The sequence below is a fragment of the Onychomys torridus genome, chromosome 1, assembly GCF_903995425.1.
Source record: "Onychomys torridus chromosome 1, mOncTor1.1, whole genome shotgun sequence".
Lineage (NCBI taxonomy): Eukaryota > Metazoa > Chordata > Mammalia > Rodentia > Cricetidae > Onychomys > Onychomys torridus.
Window position 1 is genome coordinate 90,163,769 of NC_050443.1, and position 22,320 is coordinate 90,186,088.

Below are 22,320 nucleotides of genomic sequence, written 5' to 3' on the forward strand. Positions count from 1 at the left end.
AAGGTGGCTTATATTTATTGAAAGTCAAAGAAAAAGGAAAGTTCAAGAATTACCAAAGAGTAGCCAAAGTGATTTATGCATGATCTTTGAGTGCAACACATGTGTTTATACATAATTTAAAACTCAGAAGAAAGCATGCTTACAATTTGTGTGCAACTTTAAAATTTAATAACTCTGGATGAATACAGGATGGAAACACTCCCTGGCACCTGAAACCATCATCTGAGGCCTGACGCCCAGCCCAGCCTTCTGTCTGGACATCACAGTCATACTTCACATAGCCTGGCTTGGTTTTGATTTCTGTGTGATTGAGAAAGGCCTTCCATTGTTGCTAAGCGACTTTGCAAATTTCATTTATAAACCTGGCCCTACAATTACCCAGTATCCTTCCTATGAGTTAATTTACACAAACTGCCCTCCAATTACTGACTTTCAGAGCTATTGAAGCAGATGGCAGAGGGCAATGTCCACACCACTGGCCTCCACACTGCCGCTTCTAACCTCAGAGGGACAGACGTGTAAACTGGCCTGATCTTAGTTCCAAGCATGCCTCAAATGTGTAAAAAATTAAAATAAAAGGATTTCACTGCCCTCCTTTTGGAAGTACTGTTGGTGGTACCAAGGCTGGTGTGGGGGTGAGTGAGAGAACATGGGGCTTGGAGAGAAACCCACTCAGGTCTGTCTACTTCCAGGCTGTGGTGAGTGGAGTGAGTGTGGATATAAAGGGCTTTGCTGACAGTGAGGTAGGAGGAGCTGAAAGAAAGGGTGGAGGGGTGAATGTGTGGGAAGCCACGGAAGGGCCACAGGACAAAGGCAACGGCTACCTTTTGCCAGGTCCATGTTTGCAAGGCAGGCACCCTCCTCCGTGTGTCCCCCAAACCCATCATGGACAGACTCCACCTCTTTCCATCTTCTCCCTTCAAACAAATCTCCGGTCCATGAAGAACAAAGCAAGATGTCTGGCAACGGTGTGGGGTGGCTCATGGCTACCCCGCCCACCATATCTGTCTTTCCCAGCACCAGAGCAGCAGGGCAGCTGGAACAAATGTACTTACACTGCACCTTGTCAAGCCAGAGGAAAAGCTACTGGGAAGGAGCTGTGGAGAAGGCCTGGCCAGCCCCACACCTAGGGAACACTCCTGGGGAAATAAATTAGCCATTTCTATTGCACATCTACCAGCAGCTCAGCTGGGCCTGGGTCTAAATCTCCTCTTCACCCAAGGACTCCACAGGGGCAGGCTCCCCATATGCCATTTCCTGGGCCAGGCTCCGCTCCAGGTCCTCCAGCTCGTGACGCACCTCCCCTATGAAGCCACCATCTTCATACTCCTCCGGGGCCCCTCTGGGCAACAGACTCTCCTCATTTGGGTCATGGCTGTCATCGAAGGCTGGCTTGCATACGTACACCAGACTGTGGCTGAGGAAAAGGGTTGAGATTTGGTCAAGGTTCTCTCTATTATCCTAGAGAGCAAAGCCAGGCTTGGACATGTCAGCTGCATGTGAAGCCTTGAGCTGGACTCTCCGTGGGCCTCCAGGCCTCACTCACTCACTCACTACTTCCTGTCAAGGTGCTCCCTGTTAACATCTTCCTGAAGAGTCAGCTGGGAGAATGTCCTCATGGGGGAGTCACAGGCCTGCCTTCTGTGACTAACTATTGGCTTGTCTGCCTATGTACAGACCCTCATAATGGAGTTTCAGAAGTTCACTGCCACACGGAGTCCCCTCAGCCCTCTGCCCATTTGGGTTCCAAGAAGGAAGCACAATGTAACCTCACATCTGCTGCACACATGGTGACCCGGGGCCTCTGTGGGACAAGGGAGGGGAGTTCTGTCTATCTTCCCTGTGTCCCTGGATTCTGGTAGAAAAGAAGGCTGAGTAGAGGGTGTGGAAGGACAGAAGGATGTAGGAAACAGCCCTGTCAGGCCTGAAGCTTCAGTTTCATGAGCCTCTAATACTACAGGCACCATCCACATTAGCGGTTCACCCCTCTTTCCTGTCAGCACCTTCTCCCACTCTGATGGGCCCCTTCCCTCCACGCCCTCCCTCTAGAGCACCTACTTGGGAAACTTCAATCACTATCTATCAGAGCCCCGATCTACGAATGTGGTGCTGACTGGACCCCTCCTCCATCCTAGTGACCTGGGGACACCTCCAGTCACACCTGCCCTATACTGAATCAACATCTATCTCCTCCGTAGCTCAACTTGCTTCTCAGTTCCTCTGAATGACATTTGCCTTCTCTCAGCCCCCAGGACAGTCAACAGAGGGCACCTCACCTGTGAGGCTGGCAGAGGAGTCCACTGGCACAGGGGCATCTGTCCAGTGCACCTTCGGGCTCCAGCTCCCAGGTGATGAGGTCCAGCAGCTGGCTGGCAGGGTCATGGCAAAGCTCCCCCTCCACAGGCAGGAATGTGCACACAGGGAACAGCAGGCCTAGAGCCAGTCGAGAGTCACCATGAAGACAGGCACAGAAACAGATGCACACTTGCTCCCGCCCCTCAAGCCCATGTGAGGTTAGAATCGAATAGGAATGGTAGTACACTCGGGACGGACCAAGCACTGAGAACTGGAGCCATGACAGGGGTCTGCCTGAAGAGACAAGCTGGGTTTTGGAGGGCAAACCACCAAGGGAAATGAAGAATGGAACCAAGGCCCTGAAGTGGGGGCAGAGTGCCAAGAAGCGCCTGGGGCAGTGTAGTGGGAAGAGCCCAAGGGGTGGTGATAAAGAAGACAGAGGATCTGGGTGGACAAGGCCTTGGAGGTGGGAGATGACAGAAGCTAAGGGGGGTGGGAGGGGCCTAGAGGAGCAACCTCTAGAATGTTGTCCTCCAAGCAAATCATCGAGGTGGCAGGGACAGGGAGGAGCAGTGGGGTTGGGAAAGGGACCTGGGGTGGCAGCTGACAGCTTTCAGATACTCCTGGCAAAGGAGCAGGCCTGCACAAGCCCTTGGGGAGAGTTGCTGGGAACTCAAAAGAGAATCCACACAAAGAACCCAGGCCAATGCGCCTTTGTGGGATGGGGCAGGGGCTTCTGGAATCCCACCCATCTACGGATGCTCCTCCTGCCCTGGACTCATGCATCCTAAAAGAACTTAACGTGCATAGTCAAAAACGGGGAAAAACCAAAGCAGCCATTTATCTCCTTACTCTAGGAAGAGGCTGTGGGGCTGGAACACACAGTGAAAGCCTTAAAGACCCTGCTGCAGGGAGGCAAGACCCAGAAAAGGGCACTCTGGGGCCCAGCAGACCCTCCTGAGAGATTGGGACAGATTTCCCCAGCAGCCATCAGGGAACCCACGTACCTCTTTGGAAGGCACAGCACAGGCCAGGCTGGCAATCCCTCTGGTTGTCACAGATGGTCCCATTGCTACCTTTGGTGGCCTTTTTGGAGCAGTAACCCCAGACACACAGCTGGTCTCCACAGCACTCACTGTCCCGGGTGCACAGCTGCAGAGAGGTGAGAAAACACAAGGCCCCGGGGCTAGCCTAGAAGCCTGGGCACCCGGCATGATGCTCCAGCCTGCTCAGCCCAATCCAAGATGGCTCACATTCATGAAAACTGAAGGAGGCAGCTTGAAAGTGTGGCTATTGGTACAAGAAAGGTCAAAACACAGGAAAATGGCACCCAACAAGGAGAATGTCTAAGTCTGTTCTGCCCAGGTCAAAGACTTTACAAACAGAACCCGTGTATCTTTGGTGCCTCTGTCCCATAACTCTATCTTTCACCCTTTTGTTTGTTTGTTTGTTTGCTTGTTTGTTCTTTTTGTTGTTTGTTTTTTGAGACAAGGTCTCTCTGGGTAGCCCTGGCTATCCTGGAACTCACTCTGTAGACCAAGTTGGCCTCAAACTCAGAGATCCACCTATCTCTGCCTCCCAAGTGCTGGGATTAAAGGTACACACCACCACTGCCCGGTTTATCTTTTGCCCATTTAACTAGGCCCAGTAGAAGGGAAGGCGGCTCAGGCCACAGGTGGAGGAGGCAGCTTCCTAACAAACCACTAAGTCAATCAGAGCCAGGAAGACACGGTCTGGGGAAGCATCCTGGGAGCAGGAGCCCAGAGACCCACAGGGAATGGTAATTAAAGAGCAACAGGGGGTCTCCAGGACTGTGCCCTGTGATGTAAGTAGCCTGGGAGGACAACAGCAACAGCCTCACCATAATGGAGCTGAGCAAGGTCACAGGAAACCTTTATCTTCCAAACTTACTGTGCTTTTCTCTTTTTTTGTTTTTGTTTGTTTTTTTTGGTTTTTTGTTTTTTTGCTGTCAGAATAAGGAAAAATGTCAAGAGTTCACGAGGCCATGGCTTTGTCCAAAAGGCCTGCTGGGTGGAACAGAAGGTTTCCTTTGCCTGGGCTCATGTTTCTTTCATAACCAGCATTGGGGAGCGTCCTTCAGCCTCCCCCTGGCTCCTCCCTCTGCACATTTATTAAGCAGACTGGAAGCCCAGGGACCCAGGGAGCAGCCCAGGAGGACAGAGGTGGCCCTTTTCCTTGTCTGGGAACTACATGTATGCACTGCCTGCTGCTATTCACTGGACCCAGAGGAAGGGACCAGTACAGGGCCTCCCATTCTCTCCTCTTACCCCATCTTTGCTACCCATGAGCCACACAATGTGACCAGAGATTATAGGGTGGACTGGCTGCTGGTCTGCTAGACATCCCAATTACTCCAGGAATCTGCCCCTCTGGGACTCCTCCTCATCACTAAAAGACTCTTGCAAGCAACCAAGCTGAGAACCCCTGGGACTTAGAATCTCCACCGCCACCCCGGCATGGAGACTACTAGTATCCTTACCATCTGCTGATCCTGGCATGGCTGGCAGGTGTACTTGAAGCTGGAGAACTGGCAGTACCTGGTGGGCCCACAGTCCTCATCAATGATACAGTCCTGGGAGGGAGGGAGAGAAACTGTTGTCAGTAAAATGCAGCGGTGTAGATCTGCAGCGCCCTGGAAGGGCAGAATCAAGGTTCATCCCTGTCTTGGGCGAAGCACCACACCAGAAGTGTCTGCTGGCTCCAGCCACACCAAAGGCTGGCCAAGCTGGTACGTGTCACCTACCCCTCACCTGCAGCCCACGTGGGGTCTGTCTTCTCAAGACCCCAGGAGTCTTGAGCCTCCCACATCCATCACACAATCACCATCTGTGTTCAGCATCCCCCACACCCAGGGCAGGGAGCATGGGGACTCAAAGTTGCTCATACACAGAACAGATGGTTTTAATAACAGGTGCTAATGAGTTCCAGGTCCTGTGTGACTGTGCAGGAAGAGCTGGAGGCCAGGCCCAACACAGTCCCTGCTGCCTAGGAAGATACCAGAGATCACCTCCCTTGGCACTGGCCCTGAGGCCACAGGCCTGCCCACAGAGGGCCCTCCATGGGCTCCTGGCTTCTAGGGAACAGTCAAGAGGCAAGGCAAGCTTTAAAGTGGGAGTCAGATGGCTGGAACCCCACCCTCCCAGTCCAAGGGCCTTAGGGCTGCCAGAATGTTCTGCTTAGCTAGGAACATCTGTCCATCTGAGAGTCAGACCCACGGTCAATCTCAGCCATAGGGAAGGGGGGCTGAGGAAGAAAAACAGGCAAGGACATCATTCATCACCCCCTTCCCTGGGACAGAACCTTCCCAGCACATGGCAGCTGGAGGTTACTTCTGTGTTAGGAAATGGTGACACAGAATGGTCATGGCATCCTGCAGGAGATACGGCTGGAGCAGGGTAGAGGGATTGTTTCCACTACAGCCCTTGAGTGGAGGGGCTCAGAGCCCCAAATACAATAATCAGAAATGATGAGCTTTTGAGCCCTGGCAAACATTCTAGAAAGACCTCTGTGAAGCCTGGGGCCTGCCTCATCCCCATCTCAGGGCATCCTCCATCCTGAGACCCAGTGTGGAGTCCTATATGCCAAGACATGGTGGATCAGGCATGCTCAGTGCCTGGGATGGTCCTCAGCTCTACTCTGTGAGTTGAGGCAACTGGTACAGAGGGTATCTGGGGGCCTGTGGCCCTGAACATGTGCAAGCTGGGTCTCAGAAGACAGGCCCTGGCTCTCTTAACTATTATTGAGTGCTATTCCCGAGAAGTAGCTGGTGTCCCTGACCCAGGTCTGAATGTCTCCTGGAGAACCCTTCAGGTCTGAGGACATAGGTGTTTGGTTCCTGTTTGGTTCAGGGGAGCTACAGGGCTGGCACTAAGCTAAAGCCCCACCAGGGGGAGCTTGCACTGCTCTGCTTACCAAGCAAGGCTCCCTGGCCAGGAAGACAGTCACTACAACATCATCCCCCAGTCCTTTCTGAAGGGTGACAGAGGAGAGGCCTGAGTCAGATACCTGTTTGACATATACATGTCACTCTCACACACACCAAGCAAGCTCTGGGCTCACCAGGGACTCACACCAGAAAATTATCTACCACAATTCCTCAACAAAACACCAAAGGAGATCCCACTACCTGACACCCTAAAAAACGACCTAATCTCACTCTCCTGCACATGGCCCAGGGATCCCGTTCATCTAGCTCAGAAGCTACAGGTCCCTTCCCCTCACCTACCAGTGTGCTGGGCTCTGGAGGGAGCTGCCAGGGCAGCCCAGGTCTCACCCAGAGCAGCAGGTCGATACCTTTGTTCCCCTAATTTGTTCGGCTCAGCACACCGGAAATGTCAGGAGGGACACCATTCTGGCTTCTACCAGGAAGAAAACAGACTACCTCAAGTCAAGGGGCTTAACCTGCATCTGCTGGACCCAGAACCCCATAGTGGCAAGAGAGGTCTATGAGGATGTGAGTTGACACTACATCCCTGGGGGATGGCATCCAGCATGTTCCCTGTGCCCCCCCCCCCACCAACCCACACAAGTATAGACTCCACAGATGCTCAAGTCCCTTATATAAAAGGACATAGAATTTGCATCTAACCCACACAATCCCACTACATGCTTTATCATCTCTGGATTTAATGCCCAATGCAATGTGTATACTGTGGAATCATGGTTATGTTGTACTGTCTAGGGGACAATAACAAAGGGGAGTGTATGTTCAGTACAAATGCTGTTTAAGATAGGTTGGCTGCAGGTGTGGCTCCTGGGGTATTGTGGCTGGCTGTAAAACTTGAGGAGCCCTTCCTGGCACCCCACCACACCCTCCCACACACAGGTGGCAGGATGTTCCTGATATTTCTTCCAAGAGAACGGAGTGGGAGGGTGACATTTGGGAAGGAAGAAGGACCATCAGGCACCGAGGACAGAGATGACTGTGAGGAGGTCTCTGCCCTTACAAATTCATAATTCAACCAGGGGAGGAAACAAAGAAAAGAAGAAAGGCCAACCAGCTGAGAAATCCAGCTTCTTTCCTGGGCTACATCTAAGCTCACTCTCCAGGGTCCTATGTACCCAGCTGTGCCCAGGCCACCAGAGGGGCTGAGCAGGGTGAGAGGCCAGGGTGCCAGAAGGGCTGGGAGGCTCTGCTGCTTCCAGGGCTTATGGCTGGCAGTGACTCTCGGGGCAGTGCTTTGATTTCTGAGGGCTGCTGACCTCACGGGCCTCCTATCTCTTAGACTCTAGACCTGAAGGCAGACTGCCACTCAAAACAGAGAACCAAGGTCAGAGTGAGGAGCCCTGGGCCTATGTGCTGCCCGGCAGGAGGATGAGATAAGAAGCTGTGCACCTACCCTGCAGGCTGTGGGGGTAGGGGGTGGCTCCAGAGCCTCAACACTACACAGGGCTCTAGCAGAGCAAGCAAGGCCCTAAGTGCTCACAGAACAGCACAGGTTCCTCTAATTCCCTCGACATGGTTAGGATTCCTGTGAGTTGAAGTTCTTAGAAAAACAAAACCAAAAACAACCACATTGGTGATGAAGGTTCTTCCGGGTAGATTCTCTGACTAGACCCTAAGTGATTGTGGGGATCCAGACTGTTGAGGACACAGAGCCAAATTCTGGGTCCTGTAGCTAGCTGTTCATTCCCACTACTGTATTTGACCCATCCCTGTGGTTTTTAGGCAAATCTTTTTGTAATGTACTAAATGACCCTTAACCTCTATTAACTCACAAGCTAAGACGGTCCTCAGATAATAACCGAGGCCTATAGCAGATGTTTCCCCAATTTGCTGTAACTCACCTATCTGCTGTACCTCCCAATGTATTTTTAAGTGCCTAGATTTGTGACTGTTTTGGGTTTTTGGGGTTTTTGGGTTTTTTGTTTTTTGTTTTTTGTTTTTTCCTGCTACTGAGAAAAAAAATAAATAACCTTCATGAAATGGTTACCTCATTAGAACACAGAATTTATAGCAATCTGAATCTATTATCCTGGGGCCACAGTCACTCATATGTGGCTCCCACAGAAGATTTTACTCTCTTTGGGATGATAGCTGTTTTGTTATTGTTATTTGTTTGTTTTCCTTTTTTGGTATCAACATTCCCATCTCAGTTTTAAGGCCTTGAAGGGTCTTCCCAGGGTCACCCAGCTTGCCATAAGTGTCTCCTTGAGTCTGTGTACATCTCAGCATGGGCTTCCCTTCAGTACCAGCCCACAGCCACACTGAGCCCAGCAGCATCTGCCTGCACCAGGGCTGAGAAAGAAAACCAACACCAGAGGCTCTGGGCGCCTGGATGACAGGAGCAGCTTGGGGCTTCCGGGCGTCTGTGCAGCTGGAGCCATGCCTTGTCTGTCTGTCCTGCTCCTCCCTCAGCCTGACAGACATCCCAGAAGCTGGTCATGGGCTGCAGCCATTCCAAGGAGGCCTTCTTTGTTGTCGGGAGCTATATTTAGGAAACCAGGCTGGACACTGGAACTGAAAACAGTGTAGACTGAGCCAGGATCACCTGGAAACTGCCCCAGTGCCTTGATGAGACCCTGAAAGAGTGGAAAGTGGCACAGGAATCACTTGGCATCTCTATTAAGCTCCCAGTTTATCAGCAAAGAGGTCCTAGGAAGCAAAGGTCAAAGCCTGGGGGTAGGAGGGCGGCACTGGGTTTCTCACAGCTTCCAAGGCAGCTGTTGGGCGCCAATGGCAGACTCGCACAGTTTGGGCTTCATTTTGCAGAGAGGAAAAGTGAGCCTCAGAGCCTCAGGTCATGGTGGGAGGGAAAGATTTCAACACAAGTCCCTCAGACTCTCAGGGGATCACTCTGGTGCTCTTAACAGTCTCAAAATGCCCCATTTGGGGTTGGCAAGATGGTTCAGCCCGTCAAAGTGCTCACCCCAAAAGGCTGATAACCTAAAGCTCGATCCTCAGGCTCTGTGCAAAGGATGACTCCACAGTGTCGTCCTCTGATTTCCACACCTGTGCCATGACCACTCTGCCCCCACAATAACAGCCAAGAAACAAAATGTTAATGCCCCATCTTGGATTTGCTCCCCCAGCCCCAAATGTCCATGTTGACATCCTAGCCACCAAATACTTCAGAACATGTCCTAGAGAGAATGTCCTTGCAGCTCACCTGATTCAAATGAGGCTGTGCTGGACTCCCTAGGAAAAGCTTCACCTGTGTTGAGGACCTGCAAAGTTGACTGGTTGTGGGTGTTGGAATGTTGCATCCCTAAAGCTAATTATCTCTGACTATCTTCAGTTCCCTTTAGCAGTCACTCATGGTCCACCTCCATGGTGGCTAAGCTAACATCCTTGTGATTATCAGCATATACTAACAGGCCATGGCCTCTCACCTCTGCCCTCATCTCCAGAGCCCACAAGGGACACAAGACTCCAGCACCTCACTTTGGGCTGGTGGACCTCATTCTAGTGAGTAGTTTTTCTCTTGAATGACTGACAGTGTGGAGCTTACACCAGGGCTCTGCCTGTCACCACAACTCACCTTCTGGCTTCATCTTAGGGCCCTCTGTTAGCAGACAAGGACACCAGGGAGGCAACAAGGACACAGAGATGCAGAAAGGGCCCAAGACTGGTCAGCTGAGCAAAGACAACAAACAGGCAACAGAGGCAACAAACTGTGCCCCATGGTCACCTCCTACTCACCACCCTCACACCAGCTGTCAGTCACCTCCCACTCTCCACCCTCACACCAGCTGTCAGTCACCTCCCACTCTCCACCCTCACACCAGCTGTCAGTCACTTCCCACTCACTACCCTCACACCACCTTCTCTCCCACACCAAGCAGAGAAGCCCTTCCTTACATACAAGGAAACTGAGGCAGTGAGATCCTCAGTCTCTTGTCAAGGTCACAGGTAAGTGGCAGGGCTGTACTAGAGCTTTGGAGACTAGGGCAGACGTGGGGTGGGGGGTGGGCAGTCAGGGGCCAGGAGGTGACAGTGTGAGGCAATGGGTGTTCCAGAGCTCTTGAGGAGGGAGGAGTATCCTGCCTGCTGGATGCAAGAGGGCAGACTCTTCTAGGCTGGCCTTGGTTTGAGGTGCCCAGAAGAATGGTGGTGGCCTCCGTTCTTCAGCTGATTTCCACATCAGCAAATTTTAAGGTGTGTGTGTGTGTGTGTGTGTGTGTGTGTGTGTGTAAGCATGTGTATGTGCTATGTGGTATGCACAGGCCTCCAGGTCAGCAGTGGCCCCCACTGCTAAGAGTCCTTTTTTGGCCTCAGAATGAAGCCAGTTGCAGGAGCCTGTAACAAAAGCCTGCACATCTGTCTCCAACACAGCGAGGTGCCTGTAGTCTTTCCCAGAGGTGGGGCTGCAAGTTGTCTGCCAGCTCACGGTTTTGGGGCAACCTCACCCAGGCTTCTGGCCTGGCCCCTGCTGTAGAGACAGCCCTGTGGAAAAATCTGGGCAGGAGTTGGGGGCCAATGCCAGCCCTTATTATCCTGAAGTGCTAGCGTCTGCAAAAGTCTGGGTGAGTGGCCTGCCAATTCTCCATCCCCCACATTTTACAACCCAAGGAGGAGGAGGGTGACAATCTATCCCCACCCCAGTGAGACTCACCCACCAACTTGGACTTGGCTCGGCACCCTGAGGTAAGGAGTACACCCTGCCCCAACCCTCAGCCTCTACCTGGACTCCTGTCAGTCTCCTTTCCATCAGTCACAGGTCCTTAGGTGGGGAGGGCACGTCCTACGGAACAGCTAGCAACCCGCATCAGGACCTAGTCCCACTGCCTGGCCATGATGCCCCACACCCCATGCCCCCAGGGCTTCCCAGTACATTCTTTGAGCCTGAGTACTCCAGTTCAGCACTTCCTCTGGAGAACTGGGCCAAGGTTTGCTCTAAATGGAGCTTCTTTCAGGTCCTCAATCTAGTCAACTGACTGCTGGCCCCTCTCCCTTTCTTCCTCCTGCCCCCCTCCATCTTCCTCCTCTCCTCCCTTCCTGTTTTCCTCTGGCCTTGATGTGAGCAGCCCTGTGCTATCATATATGTGTTCCTTGCATTTCTTCACAGTCCCCAAAAACAACTCACCAGGAGCCAAAACACACTTCTCTCTTTAGAACTGAGTTTCTACAGCAACAACCGACTGACACGCTGGGACAAAGGGACAAATGATGCCCCGGAGAACCCCTCACATCCCTGGCTTCTCATGTCTGCACTCCCCACCTGCCACCCCCACCCCCCCGCCATGCCCCCACTCCCCACCAGGCTCCCCCACCCACAGCAAGCCCCCTCATCCTCCCTTACACCGTGGGGCAGAGGTGAGCTGGGTCAGGCCTTCTCAGGCCCTCTCCCGTGCTGCTGCTGCCTCTGCTCAGGGCCCTGTCTGGGATTCAGTGCTATGAATTCCAGCCTGCAACATGCAGCAAAGCTCAGACCATGTGATCAGGAAGGTCCAGAAATCGCAAGAGAGCCAAGGTCTACCCGGGTTCCCAGTAACTAAATCCAGACCTGGGTCCCTAGGGAAGGTGTTGAGTACCAGAGAGAAACCGGGAAGGACAGGCTGCTGCTTACCTGACCCTCCCAATGGGGCTCTTTTGGGGCCAGTTCCCTCCAGGGATGGGGCTTGGGGGAGGGGCTCTGATTGGGGTTCTCAGATTCAGGCATAAAAGCAGGTTTCCACACATGTAGCAGAGGGATGTTCTGACACAGGGCCTCAGGTATCCTAAACTGGCCTCAGACTCACTAGTCAGCCAAGAACAACCTTGAACTTCTGATCCTCCTGCCTCCATGTCCTAAACACTGGAGTTACAGAACTGCATCACTGTTACAGGCCTCCAGACATCAATGGGCTCCCAGACCTTAGCACAACTGACACTATGATGGACGGACCATTCTGGCCTGAGAACCCAGCAGACAGGCGGCACCACCCACCCAAAGAAGCACAAAGACCTAATCCATCCAAGTCCACAGCTCTGAGAAAGTCTCTAAATGCACTAACCTTGCTTTTTAGCCTCTGCAGTTCTGCTTCCGGCTGTTCTTGTTAATTGAGGTACGTCAAGCTAGGATGTGCTTTTTGTGCTTGAAAGCTAACCTTGAGAAATGCTGGGGACTGAGCTCTGGTCCGGAACACCCAGTGTCATCACCAGATAGCTGACCACTCAGTATAGTAGCTGGCCAGCTGGTAAAGACTTTCTACTGTCTTGAAACTGTGTCGGAGTGGTCATCTCTGGTGGATACCTGCCAATGTCACCATGCCTAGTTTATATGGTGCTGGGATGGAACACAGGGCGAAGACTCTGAAAACTCCACTCAACTGACCTACAGTTTCAGCTCAGCGGTGAGGTTTGCTGTTCTCAGAGAAGGTCCTCACGCCCCTCAGGTCATATGTTGTTCTCCAAACAAATCAGCAACAAAGATATTGACCTCCAGCCACCAGCCACCCCCTTACCCACAACTCCCTCGTGTAGCTGAGTCATCCTCTAAAAACACAAACCTAATTGTGCATATCCCTGATCATAATTGTTCTGAAAGTTGAGGGCTGAGGGCCCTAGAGAAGGCTTAGCATTGGGCTAATTCAATCAGCATATAATTGGAGAAGACAGCCGCCTTCCCAGCCTCAATAACAGCCTGCATCTGCAATGTTGTGTAAGAAATTGATGTGACAAGGGAGATTCGAGTGGAAAAAAAAAAAGCGTGCGCGCACACACACACACACACACACACACACACACACACACACACGTGCGCAGTGACCAGGAAGAGGGGACGACTGTGCTTCTAGAGCTGAGGAGCTGTCTACACTAATGATTCCAAGTCCTGAAACCCACAGAGTGTGGGTCAACCATTTGACCTCCTGTGCCTTTAATCCCAGCTCACCCTGCAGAGGGACAGCCTTGCATCCTTATGAGGAACACCAGATGGAATGCTCACATTCCTGTCTCTTGAAAGAGGTGCTCCTCACCTCTGCAAAGTAAAGACCTGGCTTTCTGGTTGCACGTAAGGTTTGAGGTTACTTAGCCAAAGGACTAGGGAGTCTGGGTCTACTGAGCTCAGGGAACCTGGGCTCTAGCAACATTCATGAAGGCAGAGCCTCTGCAAAGCTGAGGCCAACCATCTATCTTCCCTGCCCACCATGGCCTAGAATCCAAACTCTGCTCTTGACACAGGTCACGAGGACAGATCCCAACCTGCTGTCCTACCTGATTTTCTGACCTCCCCAGGATCTAGACTTCAGCTCACACATCTAGAATCCTTCACCTACCTGATCTGCAGTTACCCTCAAAGACTAGCGCAAGGAACCAGGTGTGGTGACACATATCTGTAATCCCAGTAATGGAGGGGCTGCTCACTGAGGCAGGAGGACCACTGAGAGTTCCATGCCAAAGAGGCAGTGAATCGCAAACAAAAGAAATACAAAAGAACTCACTTTGTAGACCAGGCTGGCCTTGAACTCACAGAGATTCACTTGCCCCTGCTTCCCAAGTGCTGGGATTAAAGGTGTGAGCCACCACCGCCTGGCCCAATAAAGTTCTTAATGTCTGTGATATCAGCTCTTGGGGGGGCCAAAACAGGAGGATGCCATAATTTTGAGGCTACCCTGGGCTACATAGCAAAACCCTATCTAAAAAATCCAAAACATAAAAACAGAAGTCTTGACCTTTTTTGTGATGTGTGGGGCTCTCTGACAGCTGGCTGGACCCTGAGGACCCTTCTCAGAATACTGCAGGTAGGTTGATAAGGGAGCAGATGAGATGACAAGCAGAAATGACCCCACCTAACTAGAGTTCACAGAGTTGCAGTGTTTTATGGCTTATTTGTATCCTGGATAGTAAAGTCCAGTGGCAGCTCTTCCTTTTGAAGGAGGGTTGAGCACAGTGCTGTTTGAAAGCAGTATCGAGCCCTGGAGAGGGGAGGGAGGTCAGAGGACTGGGAGCTTAAAAGATTATCCTTGCTCCATAACTAGTTCAAGGCCAGCCTATGAAAAGGGAGATTCATGCGTAATCACACTGAGAAAGCACAAGGCCACGTGTGATGGCATTGGTACCTGATTATACGTGACTGGTGGTCTCCATTTAAGTCAGTAAGATTGGAGAAATCATTCAAAAGTTAGAGAGGCTGGGGAGACGGCTCAGTGGGGAAAGCGCTTGCCATGTGCCAACATGAGAACCCAAGTTTGATCTCCAGCATCCACATATAAAACTGGGCATGGTGGGCCATGCCTGTAATGTCAGTGCTGGAGAGGCTGAATCAGACAGATCCCTGGATCCCAACCAACAGAGCAGAACTGGTAAGCTTCAGGTTCAGTGAGAAACCCTGTCTCAGAAACAAATGAACAAAAGACAAGTAAGTAAAAAGTGGGTGGAAACAGAAACACGTTCTTTTTCTTAGTAGGTTGGGAGGGTGATGCTGGCGGGTACCCACTTCTATGTCATGATCCTTTAAAAATATATCATGGGGGAGGGATGTCTCTATAGGTTAAAGGTGCTTGCTGTCAAGTCTGCAGACCCGAGTTCAATCCCCAGGACCCACATGATGGACGAAGAGAACAAACTTCTGTAAATTGTCCTCTGCTTACACACACACTTTGGCACGTGCCACCACATATACACATGCACATAAAAAGAAATAAATGTTTAAAAATACATTACAAAGAATTCCCGCAGCCCCCTTGAAAAGAAAAGCAAGAAAAGATCAATAAAATTCAAAGCTACTCAGAACAAAACCAAAGTTGCTTAGCTCTGTACAGAAGAAAGCACCACCTCAGACCTCTTGAGAGCTTCAAGGCCCATCTAGCTGTCCTCTCCACAATTATTTTTCCTCTCTCTGCCTCTGCCCACAAAATTCTTCCACAGCCGGGCACAAAGTGGGTTTCTGGAATTTCTAGACTTTTCAATTTAAGCCGTGCATGTTAATGAGCCTGGAAAAATTTTAATAAGCTTCTGTGGTGGAAAAACATGCCTGACTTCATTTTGCTCGGAAGTGGCTGAGTCTCTGCTTCAACCTCGGTGTGGATATGCACACAAATGCGCAGAGGCTGGTAGAGAACATGGGCATTTTGCCTCCAAGGGGAAAGCCTCGGGCAGGTGGCCCAGGGCATACCCAGGGGCCTGCCCAAGCTCCAAATACTTGATTTACTTTATCAATTGGGTGGTTGGCTGGAGTGAGGGAAAACAGCCTGGCACATAGTAGGTGCTCAGGAAAATGAGTTCTCTTTGCTCTTACCTTCTAAACTTCAGCAAGTTGTAGGAGGCAGAGAGACTGTCCTACACAGGAGGCACTGAACTGATTGTGGCCTTGGACTTGGCCCTTCTATGACAAGATTTGTGTCCTCCCTGGGGAAAGAGGTCTCCAAAGACAGGGACCCTAGAAATAACAGAAGAAGCAAAGGCTTCTGGGAGGGGACCTGAGCCTACATCCTTCTGCTCCCAGACTGGGGAAGGACAGGGTCTCTCTCTCCCCATCTTAGCCCCAGGGACCCCAGGTGTGGGGCACTAGTTTGCCTCTGCCTTTGGACTTGAATGTCCCTCTGTTCTGAGCAGGATTCTCTCTGCCTCATGAACCCGACCCCTCTTCTTAGAGCCCCTAACTGATGAAACTGGCAAATCCAGGCTGATCTCCTGTGGCAGTCCTTCCCACATCCCATGGTCGCAATGTGGTCAGTAGCCAGTGTCTCCTGACACTGTACACCACTCTCTGAAAGTGCCCTGCCTCAATGGCAGAAACTGTCCCTCTGCAGCAAGAGGAAAAGAAAGACAAACAGTGGCCAAGTCAGAGAAGTACTTGCTCTACAAGCATGTGGACCTGAGTTTGGATCCTTGAGCTGTTAGGGCCAGAGAACGAAAGATTCCTGGGCTTCACTGGCCAATCTGTGAGCTCCCAGTTCAGTCTCTAAATAAATAAATGAATAAATAGGGAGTGACTGAGGAAAACACCCAATATTGACTCTGGCCTCTACCTGCATGTCCACACATGTATGCATGTGTGTGCACACACAGGAATACATACACATACACAAAGAACAAGAGACATATGTGAGAGACCACAGTTTGTCTTCCCCTCTGATCCACGGGGCTTTGCTGTCCCTGGGGAGGGCTTGGTCACTGTGCATCTTGTCTCTGGTTGTCCTTTGTGAATTTGTCTTCTATTTCCAGCAGAGGAGGGAGCTGGTGCCAACCAGTGAAGCTTGGTCTACATGACACACATTGCAATCAGGTGGCAGAGGGTTGAGAAACCCTTCCAAAATTATAGCTGCAAGTGCCCATGACTTTTTAAATCAGGAATACATATTTTTTATTGAAATGGTGAAAATTTAGGTTTTTTTATTCTAGTCTTAACATTTAATCTTCTATTGTAGCTTCACCAAACTCCAGTGTCCTCTCCCTAAAACAATACTGATGCCATAGTGTTCTAAGGATTGGAAACTAGAATATGTATAGCCTGCAAGGAAACCACTCAGCAAACAGTGGATGCTTAGGAACACAGAGGGATGAGTGCAGGCCAGAAAAGCAATCGGTCAGAGTGGACAGTTTTCAGTAAATAAAACTCACTCACAAAGCTGGAGAGATGCTTTGTGGATAAAGCACTCGCAGCACAAGCATGGAGAACTGAGTGTGACCCCCAGCACCTGTATAAAAGCCAGGAGTGGTGGTGTGCACCTATACTCCCAGAGCTGGGGAGGCAGTGACAGGTGGATCCTGAGGCTCTCCAGCCAGCCAGTCTAGATGAACAGGCAAATTCCATGTTCAGTGAGAGACCCTGTCTCAAAAAAGTGGAAAATGATAGAGAAAAGACACCTGATGTCAATCTCTGGCCTTCTATGTATACACAGGCACATGTCCCCCTCCCCCACCAACACACAATGTGGTGATATTGTGTCCCCCAACATATTGTGCACCCTAATAAATTTATCTGGGGTCAGAGGACAGAACAGCCAGTAGATAGACACAGAGGCCAGAAAATGGTGGCACACAAACCTTTAATCCTATCACTTGGGAGGCAGAGATCCATCTGGATCTCTGTGAGTTCAAGGCCATATTGAGGAGCAAAGCCAAGCATGGTGACACATGCCTTTAATGCCAGCACTAACCATAGAGGTCTGGAGGTCTAGACAGACAGAAGTAACAGAGCTAGGCAGGAAGAGGAAGTGATGTAGCTGGGCTGAAAGAGTCAATGAAAGAACAGAACAGAAAGGCATATAGGCGTGGAGATACAGGCAGTAGGTCTCTTTGGAGACTGAGGTGGCTTTTCCAATCTCCCTGATCTCTCAGGTTTTCACCCCTATATTTGGCTCCAGGTTTTTATTTAATAAGACTGTTTAGCCATTTGTCCACAATAAACACACACACACACACACACACACACACACATACACACACACACACACACTACTTCCTACACTCTGTCCTGGCTTCTTCTGTTTATTCTGTTTACACTTCCTAATTCTCTATTACGTGTGTTCATTCACTACTGGGTGCTTACTCGATTCCAAGTGCAGACCTAGACATGACACATAACAAATGAAGCCCCCTGACTTCCTGGGACTAAAAACCTTCCAGAAAACACTCTCATCTGCACTTTACAAACTTCCTTTCTCACCAGCCAGAACTCTCCAAAAGTCTCCCCACTCAGTCTTCAACACCCCCCTCATTATCAGTCACCCCACCTTCCTTGCCACTAATCCTCAGTGCTATGACACCCCTAGATCTGCTCTCTGTAGCAGGAAACCAGGCTTATCAAAACGTGAACTAACCTGAAATGAGGTTCCAGGTATGATCACTTTGTGTTCTAGAGAAAACTCACACCCCATCCCCAGCTCTATTCCTCATCTATAAGTGGGATGTTTGCCCCCCAAGTGGGAGAAGAAGTAAGTTACAAATAGAGTTCAGCTCCCTGTCAGCAGCTGCTTGTAGTGTTATCTTAGCTCAAGTACGGAACTATCTGAGCTCATAAGGAAATTACTCTACAATGTATTAGTAATGTCTGCCATAGGGCAGGGGATGGGGGTATGACAGAGGTCTGTGCCAAGTGCTTCCATTACATCTTCCTCTGTTTGCTTTGTTTTGGGGCAGGGTCACGAAAGCACAGGCCAGCTTCAAATTCACTATGCAGCTAAGGATGCCTTGAATTCCTGATACACACACACACACACACACACACACACACACACACACACCTCCTGAGTGCTAGGAATGCAGGCATTCACCACCTCACCTGGTTCTTACAGGGCTGAGGATTGAACCCAGGGCTTTGTGCATGCTTGGTAAGCAGTCTACCAACTCAGTCACATTCCCAACCCCTCCTTAAAGAACTTGAAGTGAGGCCTGTTGCTAGTTCTACAGTTTATACCTGCCAGACCCCATGAAAGGCTCCATTTTGTTTGGCATGGGACCTGTCTGCACACATCCAGGTTTTCATTGGTTTGGTCTGGCACCCTGGCTACTGTCACCTCTTAGAAACTCATAAGGCACTACATACATTAGAGCAACCGTGACTTTACAGCAAAATAAACACCACTCCTGATCTGTCACACATCCTCTGTAACCTACTGTCAACTACCCCAGGGACCAAGAAGTTAAGTCAAAAGGGAAATTTTACATTTTTTCCACATCTTATTTGGGGGGATGGGAGGCTATTTGCTATGTAGCCCAGGCTGTCCTCTAACTCCTGATCCTTCTGCCTCAAGCTCCCCAATTCCTGATCCTCATGCCTTAGGCTCCCCAGTACTACAGGTGTGTGCCACTGGACCAGCTCACTGCTTCCTGCCTCAATGCCCTTCTCAGGTAGTCAGTACATGCTCTTCCCCACAGAGAAGGTTCCTGACACAGGAACCACGGTCACACAACAGCCTTCTGACCCACAGAAGTTCACGCTCCAAATCCCACAGTACTGTGCTACTCTGAAATGCACCTAAGGGTCTTACTCCCTTTCCTCGTGGTATGGAGGCAAAAATGACAGTGACTGTGGGTCTTGTGAGATCTGTGGGTCTAGTGAGATCTGTGACTTGGTCTGCATCCATCATTTCCCTTCCTTTGCTGAGGAGGTGACTGGAGAAGCAGCTTTCTGCCTGATGTGGGACACCAGCCAAGCTTGTCCAACTGTGGCACCACTGTCATTACTCAAGGGCATTAAATATGGCCTCTGTCCTGTCCACCCCACCTCAGCCATTCCCTTCCACTGATCCTGCATCCCACTCTGAAGGAAGAACAGACATAACTGAAGCCTCCACTGGCTCTGTTTGGGCTCATCTTCCGAGAAGCCACTGTCAATGGGAGTCAAAACATCATTGATATCACAAAACCTCCCTGGGGACCCAAAGCCCTGGGAGTCTGGCATATCTGGCAGAGAAAGGGGGTTCTTTCAGGAGGCTGGAGAGTGGGTGTGGGGTCTCATATGGAGAGGCTGGGGGTATAGATTCCTGGAAAGCCACCTGGGGGTATAGATCTTGTGGTTCCAGAGCTCAAGCCATGGGGCTGTGTGTAAGACCATGGGCAGTCTTGAACCCATCAGCTAGAGGGAGGCCCCAGTGTGAGCTGAGAATGCAGGGCCAGCAGAACTGGATCTCCGTCTACTGCAGCTGCCATACTTAGAGACAACTTCTGGAGTCAGAACTGGGAAAGCGCTGCCCCATCCAAGCACAAAAGAGACCAGGAGTTATTGGAAGTTTGGCGTTTATGTGTTGTTTTGTTTTGTTGTTATTGTTGTTTTTGAGAAAGATTTCATTATGTATCCAAGACTGGTTTCAAACTTGCAATCCTCCTGACTCAGCCTCCAGAGTGTTGAGGTAACACCATAAACATCCAGATAATCTTTCAAATTAGGTCCCAGTGCATGTCTCCAGTGCCTACAATCATGAGATATGAGAAGGACAAGATATGCTCGTGGTGAACAGGATGTGAAACCACAAAGTCACTGTGCAAGGCAATATGGCTATTGTTTAACAAGCCCCAAATCGAAAGCCCCATGAAGGGCCAAGAAGATAGTTCAGTGATTAGAGCACTGGCTGCTCTTTCCGAGGGCCCAGGTGAGATTCCCAGCATCCACATGGCAGCTCACAACCTTCTGTAACTCCAGTTCCAGGGGATCCAATGCCCTCTTCTCAGCAGGAGAGTGGTACACAGACATACATGTAGGCAAAACATCCATACTTTAAAAAAAATAAAAGACCCTGTAAACTGGGCATTCTACTGCTGAGTATATCCCCACAGGAATGGGAAGCTGGCTCTATTTTGTTTGCATGTGTATTATGTGTGTGCCTGTGCACATGACTATGCTCACTGGTGTGTGTGCCTGTACACATGACTATGCTCACTGGTGTGAGTGCATGCGCACATGACTATGCTCACTGGTGTGTGTGCCTGTGCACATGACTATGCTCACTGGTGTGTGTGCATGTGCACATGACTATACTAATTGGTGTGTGTGCCTGTGCACATGACTATACTAATTGGTGTGTGTGCCTGTGCACATGACTATGCTCACTGGTGTGAGTGCATGCGCACATGACTATGCTCACTGGTGTGAGTGCATGCGCACATGACTATGCTCACTGGTGTGTGTGCATGTGCACATGACTATGCTCACTGGTGTGTGTGCCTGTGCACATGACTATACTAATTGGTGTGTGTGCCTGTGCACATGACTATGCTCACTGGTGTGTGTGCCTGTACACATGACTATGCTCACTGGTGTGAGTGCCTGTGCACATGACTATGCTCACTGGTGTGTGTGCCTGTGCACATGACTATGCTCACTGGTGTGTGTGCCTGTACACATGACTATGCTCACTGGTGTGTGTGCATGTGCACATGACTATGCTCACTGGTGTGTGTGCCTGTACACATGACTATGCTCACTGGTGTGTGTGCCTGTGCACATGACTATACTAATTGGTGTGTGTGCCTGTGCACATGACTATGCTCACTGGTGTGAGTGCATGCGCACATGACTATGCTCACTGGTGTGTGTGCCTATACACATGACTATGCTCACTGGTGTTGAGTGCATGCGCACATGACTATGCTCACTGGTGTGAGCGCATGCGCAGGCCAGAGATTGACATCAGATCTCTTTCATCATCTTCCTTTTATTTTTTGAGCAGTGTCTTTTGGGGAACCTGCTGCTTATCATTTTATCCAGACCGGCTGACCAGTGAGACCCTGAGATCTACTTGTCTCCACCACTACCCCTGGGGGACCAAAAGCTTCACATCAAGCAAGATTGAGGCTTGCTTGGGCTGCAAGAGATCATGTTGTTAAAAGACAGGAGCAAGCAAACAACTCTGCTAAAGGAAAAGATGTGTTTTAGGAATCTTTGAGTCAGTGAGACCTAAATGTTTACCCCTCTTGTTAGTACTGACTCTGCCACCTATGGGCTAGGATTGTTTCTCTGTGTCTGTCTCCATCTGGGGTCAGCGAGTGTCCTGCTTGGATGGCCATCATGCAGATGGCAGGACCCCTCACTAAGCACCTGGCACACAGCAGGCAGTGTTTGCTTTCATGATGGATCACTCCCATGGCCATTATAATCACCAGTCAGTATGGGACATTTACTGTGTCCCATCACAACAGCCAGTATTTACCTTGGCTCACAAATGGCTGGATTTGGGGAGGGGCTGCTTAATCTGATCACCTTCTGAGTCACAGTGACTAAATGAGGGACCATGGGGGAGCACGCAGACCTCGCTATTATTACATCTGTGATATTATTTTAAAAACAAGATGGGCTCACAAGCTTTGTGAGGTTCTCAGGACAACAGACACCAAGAGCAAAGAAGGGCAAAGGCGGAGCTGACAAACAGGATGCAAAGGCCCCTGGGCTGGTGCCTGGAAGAATCCCCAAGTTCCCAAGGCAGAAGACAGCCACATGCCTGCACGAGACAGTTTGGCCCCTACACGTCCCAAGAGCTCAGAACACAGCTTGTTCTACAGTTGATGGCATCGGGCTAACCAGATTTTAGGTGCGATCAGTGTGACTTATCTGGTCTGTGCTCCACTTTCAAGTAAAACGTTCCAGACTTCTAGGCCCAAAGCCAGGCTCTTGCGGGACACAGACTGCAGCCTGCAGGGAC

At 50.5% G+C, this 22,320-nt stretch overlaps 1 protein-coding gene across 2 annotated transcripts in view; it reads right to left on the reverse strand.

Moving 5' to 3' along the window:
- Positions 1-22,320, reverse strand: part of Dkk3 (dickkopf WNT signaling pathway inhibitor 3) — a 41,899-nt gene continuing 19,579 nt past the window's right edge. For both annotated transcript variants that reach the window (XM_036169393.1, XM_036169392.1), the window contains exons 5-8: positions 4,796-4,888; positions 3,303-3,447; positions 2,277-2,433; positions 1-1,417 (exon numbers count right to left, since the gene is read on the reverse strand). In XM_036169393.1, coding sequence (XP_036025286.1) covers positions 1,201-1,417; positions 2,277-2,433; positions 3,303-3,447; positions 4,796-4,888 — 612 coding nt within the window. In that variant the 3' untranslated portion in view covers positions 1-1,200. The remainder of the gene's footprint in view (positions 1,418-2,276; positions 2,434-3,302; positions 3,448-4,795; positions 4,889-22,320) is intronic.